Below are 21,021 nucleotides of genomic sequence, written 5' to 3'. Positions count from 1 at the left end.
TTTTTAGAATGACTACTAAAGGGAGCTGTCAGTTCAGTTCAGTTCAGTCGCTCAGTCGTGTCCAACTCTTTGCGACCCCATGAACCGCAGCACGCCAGGCCTCCCTGTCCATCACCATCTCCCGGAGTTCACTCAGACTCACGTCCATTGAGTCCATGGTGCCATCCAGCCATCTCATCCTCCGTCGTCCCCTTCTCCTCCTGCCCCCAATCCCTCCCAGCATCAGAGTCTTTTCCAATGAGTCAACTCTTCGCATGAGGTGGCCAAAGTACTGGAGCTTCAGCTTTAGCATCAGTCCTTCCAAAGAAATTCCAGGGCTGATCTCCTTCAGAATGGACTGGTTGGATCTCCTTGCAGTCCAAGGGACTCTCAAGAGTTTTCTCCAACACCACAGTTCAAACGCATCGATTCTTCAGCGCTCAGCCTTCTTCACAGTCCAACTCTCACATCCATACATGACCACAGGAAAAACCATAGCCTTGACTAGACGGGCCTTAGTCGGCAAAGTAATATCTCTGCTTTTGAATATGCTATCTATGTTGGTCATAACTTTCCTTCTAAGGAGTAAGCGTCTTTTAATTTCATGGCTGCAGTCACCATCTGCAGTGATTTTGGAGCCCAAAAAAATAAAGTCTGACACTGTTTCCCCATCTATTTCCCATGAAGTGATGGGACCAGATGCCATGATCTTTTTTACCGAATGTTGAGCTTTAAGCCAACTTTTTCACTCTCCTCTTTCACTTTCATCAAGAGGCTTTTTAGTTCCTCTTCACTTTCTGCCATAAGGGTGATGTCATCTGCATATCTGAGGTTATTGATATTTCTCCAGGCAATCTTAATTCCAGCTTGTGTTTCCTCCAGTCCAGTGTTTCTCATGATGTGGTCTGCATAGAAGTTAAATAAGCAGGGTGACAATATACAGCCTTGACATACTCCTTTTCCTATTTGGAACCAGTCTGTTGTTCCATGTCCAGTTCTAACTGTTGCTTCCTGACCTGCATACAGGTTTCTTAAGATGCAGGTCAGGTGGTCTGGTATTCCCATCTCTCAGAATTTTCCACAGTTTATTGTGATCCACACAGTCAAAGGCTTTGGCATAGTCAATAAAGCAGAAATATATGTTTTTCTGGAACTCTCTAGCTTTTTCCATGATCCATCGGATGTTGGCAATTTGATCTCTGGTTCCTCTGCCTTTTTTAAAACCAGCTTGAACATCAGGGAGTTCACAGTTCACGTATTGCTGAAGCCTGGCTTGGGGAATTTTGACCATTACTTTACTAGCATGTGAGATGAGTGCAATTGTGCGGTAGTTTGAGCATTCTTTGGCATTGCCTTTCTTTGGGATTGGAATGAATACTGACCTTTTCCAGTCCTGTGGCCACTGCTGAGTTTTCCAAATTTGCTGGCATATTGAGTGCAGCACTTTCACAGCATCATCTTTCAGGATTTGAAACAGCTCAGCTGAAATTCCATCTCCTCCACTAGCTTTGTTTGTAGTGATGCTTTCTAAGGTCCACTTAACTTCACATTCCAGGATGTCTGGCTCTAGATGAGTGACCACACCATTGTGATTATCCAGGTCATGAAGATCTTTTTTGTACAGTTCTTCTGTGTATTCTTGCCACCTCTTCTTAATATCTTCTGCTTCTTTTAGGTCCATACCATTTCTGTCCTTTATCAAGCCCATCTTTGCATGAAATGTTCCCCTGGTATCTTGAATTTTCTAGTCTTTCCATTCTATTATTTTCCTCTATTTCTTTTCATTAATCGCTGAGGAAGGCTTTCTTATCTCTTCTTGCTATTCTTTGGAACTCTGCATTCAGATGCTTATACCTTTCCTTTTCACCTCTCTTCTTTTCACAGCTATTTGTAAGGTCTCCCCAGACAGCCATTTAGCTTTTTTGCATTTCTTTTTCTTGGGGATGGTCTTGATTCCTGTCTCCTGTACAATGTCACGGATGTCCATAGTTCATCAGGCACTCTATCTATCAGATCTAGTCCCTTAAATCAATTTCTTACTTCCACTGTATAATCATAAGGGATTTGATTGAGGTCATACCTGAATGGTCTGGTGGTTTTCCCTACTTTCTTCAATTTAAGTCTGAATTTGGTAATAAGGAGTTCATGATCTGAGCCACAGTCAGCTCCTGGTCTTGTTTTTGTTGACTGTATAGAGCTTCTCCATCTTTGACTGCAAAGAATACAATCAATCTGCTTTCAGTACTGACCTTCTGGGGATGTCCATGTGTAGAGTCTTCTCTTGTGTTGTTGGAAGACGGTGTTTGCTATGACCAGTGCATTTTCTTGGCAAAACTACGTTAGCTTTTTCCCTGCTTCATTCTGTGCTCCAAGGCCAAATTTGCCTGTTACTCCAGGTGTTTCTGGACTTCCTACTTTTGCATTCCAGTGCCCTATAATGAAAAGGACATCTTTTTGGGGTGTTAGTTCTGAAAGGTCTTGTAGGTCTTCATAGAACCATTTAACTTCAGCTTCTTCAGCACTACTGGTCGGGACATAGACTTGGATTCCCGTGATATTGAATGGATTGCCTTGGAGACGAACAGAGATCATTCTGTCGTTTTTGAGATTGCATCCAAGTACTGCATTTCGGACTCTTTTGTTGACTATGAGGGCTACTCCATTTCTTCTAAGGGATTCTTGCCTGCAGTAGTAGATGTAATGGTCATCTGAGTTAAATTCGCCCATTCCAGTCCATCTGAGTTCGCTGATTCCTAGAATGCCAACGTTCACTCTTGCCATCTCCTGTTTGACCACTTCCAATTTGCCTTCATTCATGAACCTAACATTCCAGGTTCCTGTGCAGTATTGCTCTTTACATCATCAGACCTTGCTTCTATCACCAGTCACATCCACCGCTGGGTGTTGTTTTTGCTTTGGCTCCATCCCTTCATTCTTTCTGGAGTTACTTCTCCACTGATCTCCAGTAGCATATTGGGCACCTCCCGACCTGGGGAGTTCATCTTTCAGGGTCCTATCTTTTGTCTTTTCATACTGTTCATGGGGTTCTCAAGGCAAGAATACTATTTAATTAATTTAATTAGAATTTATGTATAATTATATTATAAATACACTGTATAGATTATATGATAAAAATATAATTGATATTAATAAAACAATTTATAATCATTATAATTAATATCAATCATTTAAATAACATTGTTTAATGGTATTGTTTATTATATAATTAATTGTTAATTAGTTATTTTATAATTATTGGTTTTTTATAGCTAATAATTATTATAATAGTTATCATTATAACTGGCAATTAAATGATTTATTTCATTCCCTGAGTTTTCATTTACACCACTGTTCACTTCTGTGTTCAGTTCAGTTCAGTTCAGTTCAGTCACTCAGTCACGTCCAACTCTTAGCAACACCATGAATCGCAGCATGCCAGGCCTCCCTGTCCATCTTATGTGTTAGGGTGTGTTTTAAGGCAAAATTCTGTCTTTCTCATACAGCTTAGGGAAGAAAAACCTATTCCCATCCTCACTGATCCTTGACTTTGTCCAGGAGACAGGCCTAATTAATAGACATCATCGTATCCAACCCCTGAAAAGATGCACTGAGTTAACTTAGCCAAGCACAGAATGGGAAACAATGCAAGTATACATAAGCGGAAGCGCAGCTGCAGATCACTCCCCGTCGGGACCATTTGTCTTCAGCCCTGATGTACGCACAGTCTGATCTTAATCTTTATCCTAGGAGAGTCTCTGTTTTCCTCACAGATTCCTCAAGAGTCCAATACTGGAAACACACTTTGACCACAAGAGACACTGTCAATTTAAAGACACAAATAAGCCAGAAGGATGCCTGGGCAGCCATCCTGACGGGCTGCGGCCACATACTCACAGGCGGTCCGAGGGCACCTTGGGGTCCCATGCTTCCTGTGACCCCGGGGACTCCAGGGGCTCCGGGAATGCCCTAGTGGACAGGAAGATGGAGCAAAGTTAAAGACAGACGTTCCCAACAAAACAGCTCTCCAGAAGGGGCAGCAAAAGCACCCCCCACCTTCCCGAAGCCGAGACTTCAGGACTCACTGCTTATTCCTGTTTCCAACTACCACAGAATTAAGGAAGACTCTCTTTGGAAAAGTCTCCACTATGTTGGTTAGATGTAATTCTTTCAAATTCAAGCCTTACCTGTGTCTAGTAGAAAAGAAATCAGTGCAGGTGATCTTACGGCAAAGTGCCTCGGAGGTGGAATAATCAAGCCCCTCAGACACATTCCTTTTAGAGGATGCTTAGGAAGAGTGCTGCCCCAGAGGCTGAGCCATCACACTACAGCAAAGATGGCTGCAAAGGGAAGGCCTGGCAGCAGAAAAGCTCTCACAAGAAGTGAACGGTGTTAAAGCAGCACCACGCCCCAGCAGTTCCTGGAAATACTTACAATTGGCCCTGGTGGACCTGGAGGGCCGGAGGATCCGTCCTTTCCAGGAAAGCCCTGGGGGAAGAAAAACACGGCATGTCAACTCTGCAGCTGCTTTATGTGGCTTTCAGAAAAGGTGCATTTAATCCCACTTCATATTTGGGGCAGCAAGTCCTGTCATTTGCTCCAAACTTCCAAGGATTCACTGCTTTTAAACCCTTCATGGGAACTGTTCTTGGCAAAGACTTTTGTGTCTGTTGGCTCTATGAAATAGCCCAATGTAAGAATGTTAGGTGTAAGAAATGCCACTTATAAACTTACACAGGAACTTATTTTCAGAAAGTGTTTTTTTATTATTATTATTTAATTAAACATAACTAGTGAGAAGGGGGATCAATTCTGGTCATTAACAACCAGACACAAAGATGAATTAGTGTCTTTCAGGACCTAAGAGTTTAGGGACAGGGAACCCCTATCACAGGAATCTAATAGTATATTACAAATTGGGAGTACTACAGTATCGGGCTCCCTTTTAGCTCAGATAGTAAAGAATCTGCCTGCAATGCTGGGGACCCAGGTTCGATCCCTGGGCCAGGAAGATCCTCTGGAGAAGGGAATGCAACCCACTCCATTATTCTTGCCTAGAGAATTCCATGGACAGAGGAGCCATGGGGTCGCAAAGAGTTGGACACAACTGAGCAACTTACACACACACACACACACACACACTCGCACACACACTCGCATACACACTACAGTGTCTGTAACTCTGAAGCTCTTCAGGGACTGCCTGGGGGTGGATCAGGGGTCTTCCTGCGGCGGTGATACAGCTTTGACTGCTGGGCAAGTTTGTGAATGAAAGTCAACATGAACACACGTTTGCTTCTTAGTACATGATGGAAGAGTTAAAGGCAGAAAGCAAATGATGCTCTTTAAAAATTATCTTCTCCAATCACTGAATGTGTGTGTGTGTTATCTTATGTGAATGTTAAAAAAAACTAGAACACCTGGAGTGGCCTGCTGTCAGAGGGCTGCGGTTCTTGGCTGTGGGTGTGGGTCTTTCCAGTCTCAATTTTATAATAAATTCATAAGGTTTTGTTCAAGACATTATCTTCTACTACGTGGAGAAGTGGACTTCTCCTCTTGGGACTTGTCCCTCTTAGAATAGTCCATTCTTATGCTAAGTCGCTTCAGTCCTGTCCAGCTCTTTATGACCTTATGGACTGTAGCCCACCAGGCTCCTCTGCCCATAGCATGCTCCAGGCAAGAACACTGGAGCTAGTTGCCTTGCCATTCTCCAGGGGATCTTCCTGACCCCGGATCGAACCTGGGTCTCTTAGTCGCCTGCACTGGGCAGGCAGCCTCTTCACCTCTAGCGCCACCTGGGAATCCATTCTCATCTCAAATCACTTCAAACCAACATCGGCCAGCGTCGGCGCTGCCTCTCCCAACCCCTTTCTGGAGCGCGCCACCTTCCCAGTGAAACTTCCCCATTCTTCCTGCACGTGAAAACCCTTCTCCTTAGGGGCCCCCTTTCACTCTCCCTCTCCTTATCTCCAGGAATCAAATAAAAGAGGGTAAAGATGAGGCTGGACAAAAGGAAATCGTGTGAGTTGGGAGAAAGGTATGGAATAGGAAGGATGCGTGTGTAGGAAAAGCAATGGTCTGCGGGCCCTTTCATCCTGTTCCCAGGTTCAAATGCCAGCAAGTCTCAAAGCCAGATAAGGCAGAGGCTCCAGAGCCCACCGGGCCTTGTGGTTTGCCTTTCCTGCCTGAGCACGCTGTGAGCTTCCATCTTCCAGCCTCTTGTCCAGCAATTCGTGGGAAGCTGGGGGCTGAGCTGTGGCCAGTGGAGAGGGGCCAGTTCCAGCTCTGGCCCGTAAGAACTTCCGGGGGGTAATCCTCCACCTTCTTTTCCCTCCTGTAACAGCTTCAGGGCCCACGTATTGAGGATCAGTGTCTCAAGATGGCAAGACCTTGAGTTCCTAAATGACTGTACAGATCAGAGACTAACTACCCAACTCCTCTACCCATTCTGTGGACAGTGCTGGGCTGGGACCAGCAATACTTCATTTCATTTAGTATTTTTTTATTGTTTTAAACCACTGAGGCTTTAGGACTTTTGTTCATAATATTCGAGCTAGTGGGTTTTTTCACTACTACCTCTATTCAGTCACTTCAGTTATTCACTCAAAAATATTATTAAGTCAGAAAGCTGCACTGATAGGCCCTGATACAGATTAAATTACACAGACATGCACACACATCCTTCCTTGGATTTGCTAAACAACATATATTAATACTGACATAGGTTGAAAGATATTATTTTACGTGGAGTTTAAATATAGCATATCCAGGAAGAGGGTATAAAAAATCAATGCTGTGAAAGTGCTGCACTCAATATGCCAGCAAATTTGGAAAACTCAGCAGTGGCCACAGGACTGGAAAAAGTCAGTTTTCATTCCAATCCCAAAGAAAGGCAATGCCTAAGAATGCTCAAGCTACCGCACAACTGCACTCGTCTCTCGTGCTAGTAAAGTAATGCTCAAAATTCTCCAAGCCAGGCTTCAGCAATACGTGAACCGTGAACTCCCTGACGTTCAAGCTGGTTTTAGAAAAGGCAGAGGAACCAGAGATCAAATTGCCAACATCCGCTGGATCATGGAAAAGCAAGAGAGTTCCAGAAAAACATCTACTTCTGCTTTATTGACTATGCCAAAGCCTTTGACTCTGTGGATCACAATAAACTGTGGAAAATTCTAAAAGAGATGGGAATACCAGACCACCTGACCTACCTCTTGAGAACTCTGTATGCAGGTCAGGAAGCAACAGTTAGAACTGGACATGGAACAACAGACTGGTTCCAAATAGGAAAAGGAGTACATCAAGGCTGTATATTGTCACCCTGCTTATTTAACTTCTATGCAGAGTACATCATGAGAAACGCTGGGCTGGAAGAAACACAAGCTGGAATCAAGATTGCCAGGAGAAATATCAATAACTTCAGATATGCAGATGACACCACCCTTATGGCAGAAAGTGAAGAGGAGCTAAAAGCCTCTTGATGAAAGTGAAAGAGGAGAGTGAAAAAGTTGGCTTAAAGCTCAACATTCAGAAAACAAAGATCAAGGCATCTGGTCCCATCACTTCATGAGAAATAGATGGGGAAACAGTGGAAATAGTGTCAGACTTTATTCTGGGGGGCTCCAAAATCACTGCAGATGGTGACTGCAGCCATGAAATTACAAGGCGCTTACTCCTTGGAAGAAAAGTTATGACCAACCTAGATAGCATATTCAAAAGTAGAGACATTACTTTGCCGACTAAGGTCCGTCTAGTCAAGGCTATGGTTTTTCCTGCGGTCATGTATGGATGTGAGAGTTGGACTGTGAAGAAGGCTGAGCACCAAAGAATTGATGCTTTTGAACTGTGGTGTTGGAGAAGGCTCTTGAGAGTCCCTTGGAATGCAAGGAGATCCAACCAGTCCACTCTAAAGGAGATCAGCCCTGGGATTTCTTTGGAAGGAATGATGCTAAAGCTGAAGCTCCAGTACTTTGGCCACCTCATGCGAAGAGCTGACTCACTGGAAAAGACTCTGATGCTGGGAGGGATTGGGGGCAGGACGAAAAGGGGACGACAGAGGATGAGATGGCTGGATGGCATCACTGACTCGATGGATGTGAGTCTGAGTGAACTCCGGGAGTTGGTGATGGACAGGGAGGCCTGGCGTGCTGTGATTCATGGGGTCGCAAAGAGACGGACACGACTGAGCGACTGGACTGAACTGAAGAGAAAAACAGAACCTTATAACTCCTTTAGTCCAACTGCTTCATAAGTGAGAAAATTTGGGACCAAAGAGATTAGGAGGAGCCTTTACCATTTAAAAAAATGTTTTTAATCTACTATTATTTCCTATATGAAGTTCACATAACAAAACCAGGGACTCTGAGGACATACTCAAAGTTTAAGAAGGCATTTTGAGAAGAACTTCATTTGCTTCCTGCCTTAAACCTCTCCCAGCACTGGAGGGGAAGCGAACACGCACCCGTGTGTAAGGCCGCACCTGACACGTGGCCACCGCCACTGCCCGGCAGTCAGCAGTGCAGCCTGGCTGCCGACAGCTGTGTCCAGAGACACAAAGTTCTCAAAAACCAGCAAGGGCGATGTTATGACAGGGAGCGAGCCAAGGCGTCTTTTCTGAAAGGACAGTGCGCTGTTCCGGGGAGGACCCGCAGGACACAGCTCATCGGCTCCTCCCTCTCGATCACGGGGAAGGAGCGCACAAAGCAACGCCCACCAGGACTCTCCTCCGCCGGGTCACCGGAAGGGTGCTGCCGAGAACAGTGTTCAGCGGGCTCGATTTACGGACAGCTGGTGCACATCATGTGGGAGGAGAGAGGACGGAATGTCGTTAGGTAGAACTAAGCTTGGCCGAGAGGCTGTTGCTCCCGTGCGGTCGAATCCAACGGGGAGATTGCGAGTTTGTTCACTCTGCGTTCTCGGGGAGCCCAACCTCCAGGGGCTCGAGCCTGATGATCTGAGGTGGAGCCGATGCCATAACAGAAATACACTGCACAGTAACTGGCATGACCCTGAATCATCCCCGACCAACCCCCAATAACTGGCATGACCGTGAATCATCCCCGACCAACCCCCAGCGCTGGGCCAAGGAAAACCATCTGCCACGGAGCTGATCTCTGGCGCCAAAAAGGCCACTGCTCTTCCCAAAGGGCACCTTGGAAGCTGTTGGTGTTCACTCGCTCAGTCGTGCCCAACTCTCTGCGACCCCCTGGACTGCAGCACGCCAGGCCTGCCTGTCCACCACCAACTCCGGGAGTCCACCCAAACCCACGTCCATCGAGTCGGTGACGCCATCCAGCCATCTCATCGGAAACTGAGATTTCTGTTTTTCTTCTTTGAGGGAAGAAATCATGTCTTATTCACTGTTGTGTTCCTAATACCTCCCCAGCACATGGTTGGCACCAAATACATACTAAAAAAAAAAAGTGGAATAAAAATGAGACTCTTAGAAGAAGTGCTCTGATAATCATGTTGAATAAATAAATATTAACTGCAGGTATAATTAGCCCAGAAATGCATGGGGGTGGGGGGATGCCAATCTTTTCTGGCTTTGCTCTTGAACCCTCACAAGCCTGGAGGAAAGGGGTCAGGAGTTCTCCAGCCCCAGAAGCTGAAACTGCACTTCAGTGACTACCTGAGGGGTGGTTTCCTAGAAGCAGCCTGGGCTTTTGCGCCTTTGATTTATAGGGGGAGGGCCTTCCCTGGTGTCCAGTCACCTGCTGATGCAGGGGACACGGGTTCGGTTCCGAGCACCCCCACGACGGAGCCCGTGCACCGCAGCGAGAGCAGCCCGCTCGCCACACCTGGAGCCAGCGCCACGGCCGTGCAGGGCAGCAACTCTTCATATCGAAGCAAGCAAGTTGGTGAAAAGGAAAACCACGAAACTGTCTGCACCTTCCATACATCTCCAGATCTACAAACGTCCCATTCTGCGTCAGGAAGCCAGTCTCAGCACCTGTGCGTTTGTGGGTGAAGCACCGTCATAAAAAGCAGAAACCTTTAATTAAGCGATGAAGCGAGACTAACAGGGGACAGAAGATTAAACGATGAACGTAAACTGAGAATTCACTTAAACCGACACATGCTTTTTCTAAGTGCATAAAATCAGCCGCCTACAAACAGGGGTGCAGCTCCTAGCATGCCTCCTTTTTGAGAGTCCCACCTCAAAATTAATATGCAACCACAATGCACATTAAAAATAATTTTTGCTATAAAAACTTGAAAGTTTTTTTATAGTTTGTTTTTGAAAACAAACTATATTTGGCTCTGAGCAGCTTATTAAGTTATGGTTGGCCATGATTTACCAGCAAAAGGAAATCTATTGCAAAATATGTTTTCAAAATCACTGATATTTGAATAAATACCAAATTTAACTATGGCTGAAATTAGCAAAGTGCAATGTTTTATACACATTTAACTAATTTATTAATTTTGATTTTTTCAGTTTTCTTTTCCACGCTCTAGAGCAAACACAGATGCTTTTTCCAGGTGGCAAGAATTTTTCGTAGGCTCTTAAAAAGTTCTTGATGAAAGTGAAAGAGGAGAGTGAAAAAGTTGGCTTAAAGCTCAACATTCAGAAAACTAAGATCATGGCATCTGGTCCCAGCACTTCATGGCAAATAGATGGGGAAACAGTGGAAATAGTGTCAGACTTTATTTTTCTGGGCTCCAAAATCACTGCAGATAGTGATTGCAGCCATGAAATTAAAAGACACTCCTTGGAAGGAAAGTTATGACCAACCTAGATAGCATATTGAAACGCAGAGACATTACTTTGCCAACTAAGGTCCATCTAGTCAAGGCTATGGTTTTTCCAGTGGTCATGTATGGATGTGAGAGTTGGACTGTGAAGAAAGCTGAGCACCGAAGAATTGATGCTTTTGAACTGTGGTGTTGGAGAAGACTCTTGAGAGTCCCTTGGACTGCAAGGAGATCCAACCAGTCGATTCTGAAGGAGATCAGCCCTGGGATTTCTTTGGAGGGACTGATGCTGAAGCTGAAACTCCAGTACTTTGGCCACCTCATGAGAAGAGTTGACTCATTGGAAAAGACTCTGATGCTGGGAGGGATTGGGGGCAGGAGGAGAAGGGGACGACAGAGGATGAGATGGCTGGATGGCATCATGGACTCAATGGACGCTGAGTCTGAGTGAATTCCGGGAGTTGGTGATGGACAGGGAGGCCTGGCGTGCTGCGATTCATGGGGTCGCAAAGCGTCGGACACAACTGAGCGGCTGAGCTGAACTGAACTGGAAAGTTTGCTCTTTCACGGTTCTCTGTCTACAGAACCTAAAAGATGCACCGGATGTGCCCACAGAGCGTGTTGTAACCAAAGGTAAAGTCAGAGGCTAGAATATTTATGCTTATGTAGTTATCAGAGACAGGCCTCCCTCGTGGTTCGGGAGTAAAGAATCTGCCTGCCAAGCAGGAGACTCGGGTTCGATCTCTGGTCTGGGAAGAGTCCCGAGAGAAGGAAATGGCAGCCCACTCCAGTGTTCCTGCCTGGGAACTCCCACGGACAGGGGAGCCTGGCGCGCTACAGGCCATGGGTTCGCCAAAGAGTCGGACGCAACAAGGACCGGACAGCAGCAGCAGCAGATCTCAGAGACAGACTCGGGGGCGACGGGCACTCTCCACGCCTCTCCGAAGCCGTGACGGTGGACCCCGGACACGAACGCTGATGGACTAAAGCAGGGCCGAGCAGGTCCTTCGACAAACACCACCCGCTCGGGTACTGTGGGGCCTGTGAGCCGCTGGCATCTGACGCGGCTGCTGAACCGGAATGAACTCGAGCCGGGAGGACTGAAGAAACACCGAGACTCTCGCCGCACAGTTTCAACCCTGAGCACCCGGCAAGGGGCCTGGAGGCAGTCGGCCATACGGAACAGGCTGCGACCGGCAGCAGAGGCTTCAGACCAGCCACCAGATTACGGGGCCAAGGAGCAGAAAGCCTCAGACCCTGAAACACTGGCCAGGTTAGAGACCGTGATCAGCCCTGAGGCCTGAGTGCGCTTCCATGTGGAGTCACGCTCCAGTCTGCAGTCACACACACGCAGATGCAAGCAGACATATGCATTTTATATACGTGCACAGCACACTGTTGTTAAAATGTTCACATCTATATACGCATTACACGTATAATTTAAATGTGTTCATAGATAGACAAACGTATATAGCTTTAGTAACCCGCACTGGTGATTCCAGTGAATGAAAACAAAAGCAATATTCAACCCAGGAAATTACTTTGACGTGCAAAAGGTTTAACATAATGTATTATCCAGTGATTCTGAAACCTAGCTGTTTATTAGAATCAGTAGTCATTTTAAAACTACACGTTCCTAAGTCACACCCAAGACCGCTGGTATCTGAATCTCTGAGGCTAAAGCTCGGGAATGTGCATATTCAAAAAACCAAGAAAACACAAAAGGACAGCTTGGTTGCTTATGTTGTGGAACGGCTAGTTTTCAGATATAAACATGTCAGCCTTGGCCCCAAAGGACAGCGTTGGAATCAGAGTGCAAGATAGACGTCATCTGTATGCTGTCTCCTAGTAGAAGCATCTTCAAAGCCAGTAATAACAAGAAACTGATTCACTAAGTAATGGTTCTCTCCTCAAATGGGCCGTTACCCAAGCAAAGCTGAAATGTAATCAGAGAAACAGAGTCTTCATGTGTGAGCTATCAGTTTCTACTTCATCAAGAAAGTAACCCAAACTGGGCTCCTTCTGCCCCCGAAACACTGGGCGAGGTGTCTTTGGTGATGGAGTCCTGCTTATTGATATCTTTACTGAAAGAGTTGCCCATATTAGCAAAACCACTCTAACCTTTAATATAGTTTTGTGGAAAGGAAGAATGCAGTGTCGGAGTCTGAGAGTGGATTAGAATCCTGCTGCAGTGCATGCCGGCTATGTGGCACTGTTTGCGTTACTTCAAATTTCTGAGCTTCAGACTCTCTGTGTCTATAACAGGGTGGCAGTGCCCAGCGTTTGTGGTTACCCTGAGGACTGGAGAACACAACATTTGTAGAGCGCTGCGCCTAGCCGATGATCAATAAGAGTGGCTGCTGCTCTTTTTATTAAAATAATCTGCCAAGTCCCAGTTGCACAGACTGTCATCACTGTCGTTGACTGGGGGAATGTTTTTCTGGGATTTTATAAAAACCTGTCTAGACCCACGGAAAAGAAAATCAAATCATTCTCTCCACTAGCTTTGTGCTAGTTTTTTGTATTTCCTCTTCTGGAGGAGGAAGATACTCAAGGGGGTAATTATCATGAATCTTAGTATTTAACAAAATATCCCTTAGATGAATCTCTCATCAGAGCTTGACATTTATGATAGAAATTAAATCCAGATAGCTAACTCCAGTTCAGTTCTTCAAGGATATTTTGAGCAAGCACGACTTGCTTTGATGAAATGGGACATTCATCACAGATACGGCCTTTGCGGAGTCGCTGACTCTTTGCAACCCCATGGGGACTATAGTCCGCCAGGATCCTCTGTCCATGGAATTCTCCAGGCAAAAATACTGGAGTGGATAGCCATTCCCTTCTTCAAGGAGTCTTCCCAATCCAGGGATGGAACCCAGGTCTCCTGCACTGCAGGCAGATTCTTTACCGTCTGAACGAGCAAGGAAGTCCTTGGGTACATCAAAACCATGTAAAAAGGAAACACGGTCCAAGGATCCTTTCAACATGGACTCCAAGAAAATTAAACAATAAGAAGCCACTTGCTTTTTCTTTAGACTTTCTCTCTCTCTCTTTATTATTATTATTATTTTTTTTGCAGTTCATTAAAATCTTCTAAGTTACCTTAATAATGTCAAGGACAGGCATTATAACCAACTGTACTGTCTTGACTCATTAGCTCTACACTGAAAATAGTGAATACTCATACCAGCTAGAGTTGAATTTTTACATAGAAATTCCTTATATGAAGGGCTTTCCCGGTGGCACTAGCAGTAAAGAACCTGCCTGCCAATGCAGGAGGCCTGAGCTGTGGGTTCAGTCCCTGGGACAGGAAGATCCCCTGGAGGAGGGCACGGCAAACCACTCCAGTGTTCTTGTCTAGAGAATCCCGTGGACCAGGAGCCTGGCAAGCTACTGTCCATGGGGTCACAAAGAGTCGGACACGACTGAGTGACTTAGCATGCCCTTATTTGAATCAATCTCCACAATAGCTCTATGGACTCAAATATTATTTTTCCCACTCAGATGAGGAAAGGGAGCCTTGGACACTTAAAGTGACTGGCTCAGCGTCCCACGGTTAGAGTTCAAACTCAGGTCTGGCTGACTGTCCAAGTCTCTGATATTTACCACTGGGCCATCCTGCTTCTCCTAACCACAGGTTCAGCATAATTCATATGCAGAACTTTAAAACAGTATTTCCTCTTTTACAGATGGAACGGGAAGCCTGTGGTTATGGCATGAAAAGGGAGGTGCAGGGAGCGGCAGCCTGGAGTAAGGGAAGCTTTCCAAGGTTAGCTTTACTTGGAATTCCAAAACAAATAGCCTTGGTACAAGGGAGGAATTACGACCATCTTCCAGGTGCCATAAAATATGTATCTCCCGGTCATTTTTATTACTTGTCTCTCTGCCTTTTTATAAAACCATAGTAAGAATTGGAAAAAAAATTATTTTTTTTAAAGTTTCTATTTGGAGTGGCTGACAGATGGTGGTCTTGGGTATAAGTGAGCCTCAGAACTAGAACAAAGGTGGTTTTTCCTTTCTTTCTTTTTCAGTTCATATACTTATCATCCATGTCTCACCTGTTTTTCCTGGTTTCTCTTAGGACCGCTTAGATGTCCAGGGTGGGGGCAGAGATGTCCAGCCTACACCAGAGGAGCCTAAAGACCATGGGTGGGCCCTGGGGTCACAGACATCAAGCAGAGAGGAGGATCGAGGCAGAAGGGAGGGGGCGAGACGGACAGTGGAAAAGAAAGAGGGATGAGGGTGCTGTCGGCTGGATGACGCAGGGTGAAAACCGACACCGCGCCCACCCGGCTGCTCGGCCTGCTTGCACGCTGCTGCTTTACACGGCGGTCCTGCCCTGAGCCAGAGGCTGAGGCTGCTTCAGGGGAGAAATCCAACTTCTGCTGGCCTTGCTTACCGCCTGAGGCCCAGGGTTGAACATGAGCTGCCTCTACGAGTCCATGATTCCCCTTGGGAAAAGCCAGAATAAGCTAGAAACTTTAGAAAGAAAACATGTTTCCTGTTTAAAGAGGAGATGCTTAATCCCCTCTTTGTTCTCTGCTAAACTCCCCTCCTTGCAGACTAAAAGGAAGGGTGACATCTGCCCTGGCTCCAGGTGAGGGACGCCAGCCTTTCCCTAAGCCGATAAGCAGGGCCTTGATCACGGTTTGGGCTGTGAGTTCTTAACTCTCAATAAGACAAAGACTTTTTAGAAGAAGGGTGGCCAGCAAGGGACAGCCCGTCACTATCAGAAGAAATGGGGCATGGTAGTGGTGTGGAGAGCTGACTCACTGGAGAAGGCCCTGAGGCTGGGAAAGGCTGAGGGCGAGAGGAGGAGACAGGATGGATGCACATGAGATTGAGCAAGCTCAGGAAGACGCTGAAGGACAGGGAGGCCCGGCGTGCTGCAGCTCATGGGGCCGCGAAGAGTCGGACACGACTGAGCGGCTGCACAGCAGCGATGAACCGATGAGCGGCTTGAGGCTTTGGTGGGGCTGTCGAGTCGCTGAGTCATGCCCGACTCTTTGAGACCCCATGGACCGCAGCCCACCACGCCCCTCTGTCCATGGGCTTTCCCAGGCAGGATACTAAGAGTGGGTTGTCCTTTCTCTCTTCAGGGGATCGTCCCAACCCCGGGATGAACCCGTGTTGCCTGCACTGGCACGTATCTTTTCTTGCCACTGAGCCCCCGAGAAGCCCAGCGAGTGGCTCCAGTGCTTGGCCTAACGACGAGACAATTGCCTCCTGATTTCCTGGAAAATGCTTCCCAGAAGTGGCTCCTCGGGTGTCTCAGCAGCAAGCCTCCCCACCCCGAGTGTCTGCTCTCAGAGTGGCTCCTCGGGTGTCTCGGCAGCAAGCCTCTGGCACCCCGAGTGTCCTCTGCACCCCAAGTGTCCTCTGCACCCCGAGTGGCCTCCCCACCCCGAGCGTCCTCCCCACCCCGAGCGTCCGCTCTCAGACAGCTCTGTGCCCCGGTTGCCGCCTTCATCGCCACGTTCACCTCTCTGCTTTCCTTCCAGCACAGCTGTGCCCAAGGCAGGGCAGGAGTGAAAGCGAAGTCGCTCAGGCGCCTCCGACCCTGTGCGGCCCTGTGGACTGCAGCCCGCCAGGCTCCTCGGTCCATGGGACACTCCAGGCAAGAACACTGGAGGGTCACCAGTTCCTTTTCCAGGGGATCTTCCTGACAGAACCCAAGTCTTCTGTATCCCCTGCGCTGCAGGCGGGTTCTTTACCACCGAGCCACCGGGGCAGCCCACACGGCACACAGCACGTGCTAAACTAAGATGCGAGTTCAGCTAACACCTTATTAAACAAGATATTAAGGCAATGAGAATACATATATGCGGTCCCTCCCTCAAGCAGAGAAGCCCACACGGCACACAGCACGTGCTAAATTGAGATACGAGCTCAACTAATACCTTATTAAACAAAATATTAAGGTAATGAAAACATATATATGCGGTCCCTCCCTCAAGCAGAGTAGGCATTCCAGGAGACACTACTACATATTATTGTGTGTTAATGATGCCGCGAGATGTACGCTGGAATAGTATTACCTTCAAATATCTTTCCTAAAGCAACTGGGATAGGGTTTGCACAATTTTTTTAACATAAATTTTTTAATGAGTTAAATTTTTCTTTAACTTGTTTAAAGAATGAATGTTCTCTGGAAACCAGTTTAAAAATGCAATTCCCTTCCCATCCGCAGATTTTTCAAAATAGGCATTAGAGGCAGACTGGGGGCAGGAGGAGAAGGGGACGACGGAGGATGAGATGGCTGGATGGCATCACCGACTTGATGGACGTGAGTCTGAGTGAACTCCAGGAGTTGGTGATGGACAGGGAGGCCTAGTGTGCTGCAGTCCATGGGGTTGCAAAGAGTCAGACACGACTGAGGGACTGAACTGAACTGAAAGTTTTACTTTCAAATTGAGAGAGAGAGGGAAATAAAATCTATATACAGATATATTAACACTTTATTAGGCCTTAAGACTTTTTATCCTATAGAACCAAACATGTTTGGAAGAATGGCAAAATATTTCTAAAAAATCTGTGTTGGCATAGTGGTTTTAAAAGAATTCCAGACTCGAATGATCTGGACACTAGCCCAATATGTTTGCTTTGGGAGAACTTTTCCAAGACTAGATTCTGCATGGATAAATCAAGGAAATTCACTGAACCAGACCTTTAGAACTGCTGTTTTCAGAGCTTCAGGAATCACGGAGGCACCTAGGTGTGTAACCACACAGGATCTTAGTCTAAGTCCTTTTGCCAAAACACATAAACACCTTTAGACACTCCTTTCACATGTCCATGAAACCTACATAAATCTCACTTCCAGAGAATGCCTCTCTTTAGATACATTCACCTGGACGTGCTTTACTGACTAATCCCATTTGATGGATGGAGACTTAACTGAGATTTTAAGCAAATGAAAGTTGAATGTGAAACCAAAAAAAACACAAAACCAACATGGAAGGAATTTAAATTCCCACACCTGCACCTCTATAGAAAACATTTGCTTCCTCATTCTTGAGCAGTATAGCTAAAGGCGACCTGGTCTGAGTGGAGAACTGCGTCCTCCAGCTAATCACTTGCTAGTCTGCTGGGTTAGCTGTCCCCTATGGTATCAGCGAATGTCGCTGAACGTGCTGTCCTTTGCTGGACTGGATCTAAGTGGAGGCCACTGTATATAACCCAATCTTAAGGAAAACTGTGCAGCTGCCAGTGACCTTTTGAGGAAGACCAGTCTCTCTCTCTTGCTGAAAATAGAGTAACTTTCTATTGTCTTCTTGTAAAAGCTCAGAATACCTGGTCCGAAAAATAGAAGAGATGATGTCAGTGAATTTGTGTCTACCTCTTCGGTTCCATCTCTTGGCAAGCTCTCCATACCAAGGCGTGTGCACACACACAGACACACAGACAGACAATGCTCTCTCATCTCCAGCCATACTGAACCACGCCCAGTAACGGAAACGCCCCACCTTCTCGCCAACTCCACCCCTCCATACGCCGCGCATGCTGGTCTCTCTGCTTGCAATAGCTTTCCCATACTTTCCGGTTAATTTCTCTCCCTCACTTGAAAACCAGTCTATATGGTGCCGCTTCCAGGAAGCCTTCCTTCCCCAACCCTCCAGGTCTGGCTTGGTTATCTATTCCTGTGCCCTACAGAGCTCTGTAAATTCTCCCACGATAGCATACGTTTCTTATTTGGTTCTGTTTCCCCCAATAAGCTCTAAACTCTTTGAGGACAAAATCCCTCAAACCTGGTTCAGTGAAGACATGTTGACCAAACAAACTCTAGATGTTAAGTCAGCCCTCAACCACCCTATACTTTCTTTTATTGCTGCCCACTTGGACAGGTTCCAAGAAGGGACTGCTGGTGTGTACTACAGACATGGAGACTACTGCAGAGAGTCACCATCCTTAAATTCCAGTTCTTAGGATTCCTGATTTCCTTTAGGCTTGCTCCTTGAGAATTTGAAACAATTGGAAAATCTGTTAGACGAACGCCCACAATTCAGTGCAAACTGCATTCAGCTTCTGGGAACATTCAGAAAGAGGTGTGGCTGATTTGAGGTCTGCTGAAAGTTTCTGGGTTCTAAGGAAAGTTGTGGATATGGAAGAGCACCAGTTAAGGTAAACAGGTGCAGGATTAGCAGAACGCAGATAGATGGGAGAAAAAGGAAAGAACAAAATAAAACACATGGTTTGACTTCCCTGCACAGAGCTTGCCAGCAGCAGAGACAGACTTGGTGAGAAAGGCACTGTGCTAATGGGCAGTCTTGGGCAAATCCTTACCCTCTGGCCTGGGGAGCCATCGCGTCCTGGTGAACCAACACTGCCTGGGACACCCTAGACAGAGCAAAGACAGGAAGCGGTCAGAATCATGGAAACCAATCACCCTCTCAGCCAGCTTCCCCGGAATAAATCAGGCCTCCAAACAAACCTGAAACCATAAGGGTGAAGCTTTCCTGACTGAGGACACGGCCCCCAGAGCTTATTCACCGGAAGGAAAGCAAATGTCCCCCACCGGGGTTCACCCAGGGCGGCGTCAGGAGGACCCTCGGGTGGGGGCCAAAGGTCAATAAATACAGGCTGCTGTTCCTCAGCATAGAAACTGTTCACTGCCTAGACCACAGCGGACTTCAGAAGCGATGGTCCTTTTTCTCGGTAAAGCTCTAGACTGAGAGCAATGGAGTAAAAATATAAAAATAGTACCTGTGGGCCCGGCAATCCGGTATCTCCTTTCTCTCCTTTTTCACCTGGCATTCCCTGGACATCCAAAAGGACATGGGGGTTAAGTTCACAAAAGAAAACTGGTAAGTCCTTAGTCCCTTCTTTTCCTCTGCTGACTCTTAACATTTTCAACATTAAATTGTTTCTACACTAACATCCAAATACAGCATAGTTCACTTCTCACATAAGCTACACAACTTCTGTAAGTATGCTTACAGCGTAGAATGTTTATGTCTCAGAATAGTTTAAACACTGGCACACAGTCTGATTTAGTTAAGCTTATACTGTAAATATATGAGCAGAGTCTTGAATATTTCAGTATTATTTGTAGCTTAGAGGCTAAAACTTACATCTATATATACTTTTGTTTTGTTTTGGCTAGAAACTTTTAAAAAGGCAAACACGATGCCTGACCTGTAGCAAGACCTCAACGAATTCTTAGTATTAACTGTAATTATACAAACTGGCACATTAAATAAGAATAATTCATTCACGGGTAACTGACTCTGGGAGTGAAGACATCTGAGCTAGGGGCACACAATCATATGCACAAGAAGATTTGCTAAGAATGTATTTCAATCATTTACACTAAAAATGTACTTAAAAATGTATATAATGGCACAAATACTTATTAAAGAGACTGGTTTTATTCCTTAAATCTAGATTTCTCTACCAAGTTAAATGAAAATCAGTGAATGGAATGGAATTTGCTTTCAATGGTTCAAACAGCTCATGTGGCTGTAAAGAGCATATCATCCATAATGTTAAAGTCGTCGCAGCCCACTTTGATGGCCTGTCGAGATAAAAATCTAAATAAATGGCTTCTGCGGTTGTAGCTCCACGATCACTACAAATGCAAAATGACCAACTTGAGTCGTAAACACCTGCCACTTTCCAGGTTTTATCATACCCACAGAGGACTTGCTCGAACAAGGAAAAGCAGCCGTACGTGTCAAGCCCTGCTTTCTTTCCTAGACAAACCATCTGCGGCTATACCTACTCCCTGGGCACGTACGTAAACGTAAAGGCCCCGTTTACTGAGTGAAAAGCTGGCTTATGAACGAGCTTTCGCTCATCAGGCTCGTTTCCCAGTCCTTACTTTCAGGGGCTGGAAGAGGCTGTGGATCTTTACTAGGGGTGGAAGACAAAAGCTCATTCTCTATAACTCACAGGGAAGTGAGAACAAAACCCACCCGGACCTGACACACAACTCACAGGCATCCCTTGAATGGAGAGACCGCTGGGTCCCTGGGGCCCCGGGGGGCCCTGAGGTCCGGGAGGGCCCGTTTCACCCCGAGGGCCATCTGGTCCCTGGAAGGCAAGAAGGTCACACCAAAGGTAAGTCAGACCTCCTGGAACCCAGAAATATCTGCTACCCGATATTCCTGCTGAGCACATTTATCTTCTAGTTCATTAACTTTCCTCAGACATAAAACACTCACAGGACAAGGAGACACGAAGCCTCAGAGGATCCGCCTCCCAGGCCTAGATTCATCAGAGAACCCGGAGACGAAAGGCACAGTAGCTGCTCCAGCTTTATTTATGAGGCTTCCACAAACAAGAACGCTGTGCCAACAGTGCGAGTAATTAGACCCCCCACACTGCACTGCAAACCCGAAAGAGGCA

General features: G+C 46.3%; 1 protein-coding gene across 8 annotated transcripts in view; it reads right to left on the bottom strand.

Annotated features, from left to right (window-relative positions):
• Nucleotides 1-21,021, bottom strand: part of COL14A1 (collagen type XIV alpha 1 chain) — a 225,232-nt gene that overhangs the window by 38,351 nt on the left and 165,860 nt on the right. For all 8 annotated transcript variants that reach the window (XR_009595100.1, XM_060394001.1, XM_042254547.1 and 5 more), the window contains exons 38-42: nt 20,611-20,706; nt 19,378-19,431; nt 18,958-19,011; nt 4,411-4,464; nt 3,874-3,945 (exon numbers count right to left, since the gene is read on the bottom strand). Coding sequence is in view for 7 of the 8 variants with exons in the window: in XM_060394001.1 (XP_060249984.1) it covers nt 3,874-3,945; nt 4,411-4,464; nt 18,958-19,011; nt 19,378-19,431; nt 20,611-20,706 (330 nt within the window). In the remaining variant the exon portion in view is untranslated. The remainder of the gene's footprint in view (nt 1-3,873; nt 3,946-4,410; nt 4,465-18,957; nt 19,012-19,377; nt 19,432-20,610; nt 20,707-21,021) is intronic.

This window comes from Ovis aries, chromosome 9, assembly GCF_016772045.2.
Source record: "Ovis aries strain OAR_USU_Benz2616 breed Rambouillet chromosome 9, ARS-UI_Ramb_v3.0, whole genome shotgun sequence".
NCBI classification, from domain to species: domain Eukaryota; kingdom Metazoa; phylum Chordata; class Mammalia; order Artiodactyla; family Bovidae; genus Ovis; species Ovis aries.
The sequence above is the reverse complement of the archived record's forward strand: the minus strand, read 5'-3'. Positions and strand labels throughout refer to the sequence as shown.